At 38.4% G+C, this 5000-nt stretch overlaps 1 protein-coding gene across 2 annotated transcripts in view; it reads left to right on the top strand.

The window, feature by feature from the left end:
* Nucleotides 1-5000, top strand: part of LOC138024831 (cell cycle checkpoint protein RAD17-like) — an 85660-nt gene that overhangs the window by 31107 nt on the left and 49553 nt on the right. Inside the window, exons 3-5 of one of the 2 annotated variants that reach the window (XM_068872009.1) lie at nucleotides 171-282; nucleotides 2081-2160; nucleotides 4569-4643. In XM_068872009.1, the coding sequence (XP_068728110.1) occupies nucleotides 171-282; nucleotides 2081-2160; nucleotides 4569-4643 (267 nt within the window). The remainder of the gene's footprint in view (nucleotides 1-170; nucleotides 283-2080; nucleotides 2161-4568; nucleotides 4644-5000) is intronic. The other variant, XM_068872010.1, reaches the window with a different exon arrangement.

The following is a 5000-nucleotide window of genomic DNA, read 5'->3' as shown; positions in this document are numbered from 1 at the left end:
TTAAAGACTTGTTGGGTGTTGGTCTTGATCTGTTCAATTATCCTGTTGGCGTTGCAATATTATGTTGATGTGTTTTAGGATAACATACACTGTATAATAATGTTTACTGTACTGCCACTGATAGGGCACCAAAGTTTTTGTAGCCCATTTGATGTTCTATTTATCGGTAGAAATCTAATTCATGGATCTCATCTTCCTTTGGTGGCTTTGATGAGGATGCTACAAGGCATGACCAACCAAAGAAGTCAAAACAAGTGGACATTTGTTCTTCTTTTAAGAAAGGTAACAATATTGCCGGGAATGAACGTTAGCAAGATCATCACAATAATAAAGGCTCTGATAGTGTTGTTGACACTACATTTGGTAGATATGAATGTAATTCTCACTCTCAGATTATAGAAGCTTAATTCCTTTTTGTTTTTGTGTTTTTTACTTAGTTTTAAAAGCAGTACATCATGCATACAGAACCATGCTTTTCAGTTTTCAGATTTCAGTTTCATGCTCTGATTGGGTTCCCTGCTAGCAAAGGTCTCTTTTGTCTTGTGTTCCCTGGGCTGACTAGTACAGGAAAAGAAACCCTCTGCTCTGGGTTGAAACTCACTGTGTTGGGCATGTGCGGCAGTTAGTTAGCGACCGAATCCTCATGTGATACTTCATGTTGTGTGGGCTCACTGATCTTAACATCAGCAGAATTTCTGTAAACTTTAAGCAATGCATGGTACACAGTGGGCTCAAGTCACAGTCAGCAAACATATCATGGGGCATGTGGTTTAATTGAAGGGTGCTGTCCAAGGTTGTGGACGCCAGTTGGATCAAAGTGAGTGTCGACCCATAGCAGAGCTAGGTTTCTTTTCTGGTACTTGTTAGCCCAGCAAATGCAAGAGAAAAGAGATCTCTGCTAGCAGCGAAATGATTGGGGTACCTGTGATATTATTTTAGTCCATGTTATGTGGTACAGCTGTAAGAATGAACCTTTCTGCTGAAACCATTGTTGTCGGTCGGTCGGTCGGTCGGTCGGGGAACATGGCTAATTAAGATGCAAAATACAGACTCTTTTTCAATTCTCCCACAATAGTGCTCTAAGTAAGTTTGCACAGCCTTTAAAGTTATTGGATTTTAGGTGGCTAAGGGTGGATGGGACCTTCACATTTGGTCCTTATTCACTTGCCTATCACCCACCATTTCCCGGTTGCGCCATTTCACCCACCGTTTCTTTTTGTGAATGAAGGGGGTTACTAAAGTTTCTAATTAAAAGAAACTGTGGTGCTGCGTCGGTGGGGAAGTAGTATACAAAAATTTAGTTTTATCAATGGAGTTGATAATGTAAATTGGCCACCATACAGAGATTCTAAGAGCTGACGTTTCGAGCGTTAGCCCTTCGTCAGAGCGAATCGAGGAATTATGGGTTACGTGTAGTTTTTATAGTAGAGTAGGAGCTACACTATTGGTGGTAACATGGCAACGTGAAAAATAGGAATATATTAGTTAAATGAAAAGCGTTCGTTAATACCGTGAGAATTAAGGGTGCCGATTAAGAAGAGGAATTTTTGTTCCAGATTCTGGAATCCAGAATCCAGAATTCTGTTCCAGAATCTGGAACAAAAATTCATCTTCCAAATCGGCACCCTTAATCCTCACGGGATGAACAAACGCCTTTCATTCATCTTCCAAATCGGCATCCTTAACCCTAACCCTTTTCATTAACTAATATATTCCTATTTTTCCCATCGCCATGTTAACACCAATAGCGTAGCTCCTACTCTACTATAAAAACTACACGTAACCCATAATTCCTCGATTCCCTCTGACGAAGGGCTAATGCTGGAAACGTCAGCTTTTAGAATCTCTGTTCGGTGGCCAATTTACATTATCGACTCCGTTGATAAAACTGAATTTTTGTATACTTTCTTTTTGTGGATTTCCTTCTGAGGCTTCAAAGATTGGAGACGGCAACTAAGAGAGCTGAATTTAATTACACTGACTACAGGTGCAAACTGCAGGCAAAATCTCTACAGTGAAGTGTCTGTTGTGCTATTGTTTTAATTCAAACTGATTAAGTGAATTTTCTTTCTAACAATAGATACCACTCATACTGCTGTGAAAAAAGCTAAAAAAGATGATGATTATCTATGGTTGGAAAAGTACAAACCAAAATCTGAGGTACAGAAAAGCAAGAACTAAACAACTGAATAATGAAAATTATTGTCTTTTCAATAAGTAGTCAGAAGGCATGTGAGTTTCTAGGGAGTGTTTCCATATCGCAGCCTTCCAAAAACAGGTAGCTGTAAATGAAACTAGGTAAATGTCACTTAGGTTTTTTCTGGTTTATATTTCTGCCACTGTCATAATAAAAAGTTGAGTGCCAAAGTCAACAAGGGCAACAATTATTTTAACTAATATGACGAACACATAACCATTATAATAGTGGAAATGAGTAGGCATGCTTTCTCACTGCTAGAAGCGGTTAAATGTCAATTGTCAGGGGAGGGAAAAGAGACAACTTAAAGTGCCCCTGTGACCAAAAAGTCAATTCTTACTTTTCTGTGGATTTCAAAACTGTGTTAACCAAACACTAAGCATCCAAAGTTTTAAGCCTTGATTTCAAAAAGACACCCGTTTACTTTAATAGGAATTTTCCTATTTAATAGTCCGACGTTACCAACTTTAAGTTCTTGAGAGAGCTGGTTCGAGGAGAAAATGACGTCAAAGGCTCACTAGTTTAAAGTGCCCCTAACCCTTCAACTTATTTTTTTGGGGGTAGATTTTGACGTCTTTCAAGAACTAATTTTTGGAAAAAATTTTCACAAATATTTAATCCTTATTTTTTTTATGAGTGCTTGAAGTTAATGAAATTTGTAATTTTCTGCACGCTATAAGCCCCGCTGGACAAGTTATTCTCTCGTGGGCTCGTTAGGAACAAGCCAATAAGAAGCGTCTAATATGTAACACTTTTTTTTAGCTGTGACGTAAGAAAAGGACACCATTCCATAACATATCACACATCACATTTGTGAAAACTTACAATTGGTCTGAAAATATGTCCTCTTGCAAAGAGTTTTCCGACTCAAGTACAGAAGAGTATCTTTCGGATGATTCGGAATGCCTGGATTTTCAAGAAATAGAGACGGAGCAACGAGAAAATCAAGAACTTTTATCAGAAAGTTCGACTGCCGACAAAGAATCAGACGGCGAATTGCAAGCCTGTATGGACGAGCCTCTCACTGATGAAGAATGGCTCAAAAATTATGGATAACAAAAAGAAGAAAGAAACAAGCAAGAAGAAGTTCTTAAGAAGCGGCTGTCGGATCACTATCAGAAGGAATCTCATGCATGCCGATTCCTTTTTGTTCATTGTTAGAGTTCCTGGATCCATAAACCACGCACTTTTCACCCATTTTCTCTGTGTTCTCCGCTAATCTTCACACATCCCAACAACTCAAGCTTGCACAAAGCTTGCACGATGTCCTTTTCTTACGTCACGCTCGATACTTTGGCCAAGTGGGGGACTAATGCGAACGATACAATGTAGGTGAAAAAATAGTCAAGACCACCTCCACTTTCAGCGCTCGTAAAAAAAGCCCGGATTCAATATTTTTGAATTTTTTTTCGAAAATAAGTTTTTGAAAGATGTTAAAATTTACCAAAAAGAAAAAAGTTGAAGGGTTAGGGGCATTTTAAGAATGCAATTGTGTGTGTACGCTGCAGAATTAATTATGCATCACAGGAGTTTTGCATTTATAACAAGCTGCATTCACACGCTGAAATTTTAAGCTATTGAGCCTTTGATGCCACTTTTCCCTGGATCCAACTCTCTGAGGTCCAGTCAGTCACTTTTGAACATGAGTATAATGGCGGACCTTGAAATCCAAACTTACACTCAAAGGAAACGGCCTTTGGATAAAAATCAAAGCTCAACATTTTGCCAGTCAGGTGTTAACCCTTTCACTCCTGTTGGGTTCCCCATTGACAAGTAAAATAGTCTGGCGTTAGACAGAGTAAAATCTATAAGTCTCAGTGGCCCTTACAGGAGTGAAAGGGTTATTAAGCAAACACGCTTTCAACATCTGAAGAAAAAAAGGAAGTGGTTTTTTTATAGCAGCGGCACTTTATACAACTTAGAAGCTTCAAGAGTTCTAAGCGTTGATTTTACAACGGAAAAGATGGCAAGAGTAACATTTATTTAACAGTTTAGATAAAAACATGACAGTAACAATTTTGGAAATCTTCTAATACATAATTATTATAACAGTACTGAAAATTTTTTTTTAGTTGACTAAAGTACAGTACATGATCAATGTTAATCCTTCCAAAGAGCAAATGTATCAACTGAAGAAGAATATGGCCCAAACATTTTGAGCTACCAGTCCAAAGAGGCAGCTTTATTAATGCATTTCTAGAATTTTTTTCAGTGATCTACATGTAGTATCTCCCACCCAGTTGCAGAAAAATGTTTTGGATGTCTTTTGTCTTTTCTCTCATTTCCAGCTGTCATAGGTAATCCTTATAAGGATAACATTTTTATCTTCTCTGTGTGTTTAACATAAGGCCAATTTGCTCCTATTTCTCAGGGAGAACTTGCAGTTCACAAGAAAAAGGTGGCTGAAGTCCGTAGCTGGCTTCTGGATAATTTGTCATGTAAACAAGTAAGTTTTTTTTCTTCAAGGCTTTTACATGTAACCCTATATCTCTCTCTTTCTCTCTTTTGCTTGAGCTCTTTAACCCTTTCACCTTTAACCCAATGACCCGTTAGAGTTAGAGACTTAATAGATTTTACTCTGTCTAATGTCAGGCAATTTTACTGGTGAACTGGGGGCATCCTAGGGCATTTGAGGGGTCAGTGGGATAATTTAGCCTTCCCTATCTGAGAGTCAGACTTACAGATTGTACTCTGGCTAATGCCAGATGATTTGACTCGCTGATTTGGGGCTCCTTAGGTGTGAATTGCCTAGTGTTAGACAAAGTAAAATTGATAAATGCTGCTCTTGGGAGGCTTGGGCTAT

The sequence above is a fragment of the Montipora capricornis genome, chromosome 11, assembly GCF_036669925.1.
Source record: "Montipora capricornis isolate CH-2021 chromosome 11, ASM3666992v2, whole genome shotgun sequence".
Taxonomy (NCBI): domain Eukaryota; kingdom Metazoa; phylum Cnidaria; class Anthozoa; order Scleractinia; family Acroporidae; genus Montipora; species Montipora capricornis.
The sequence above is the reverse complement of the archived record's forward strand: the minus strand, read 5'-3'. Positions and strand labels throughout refer to the sequence as shown.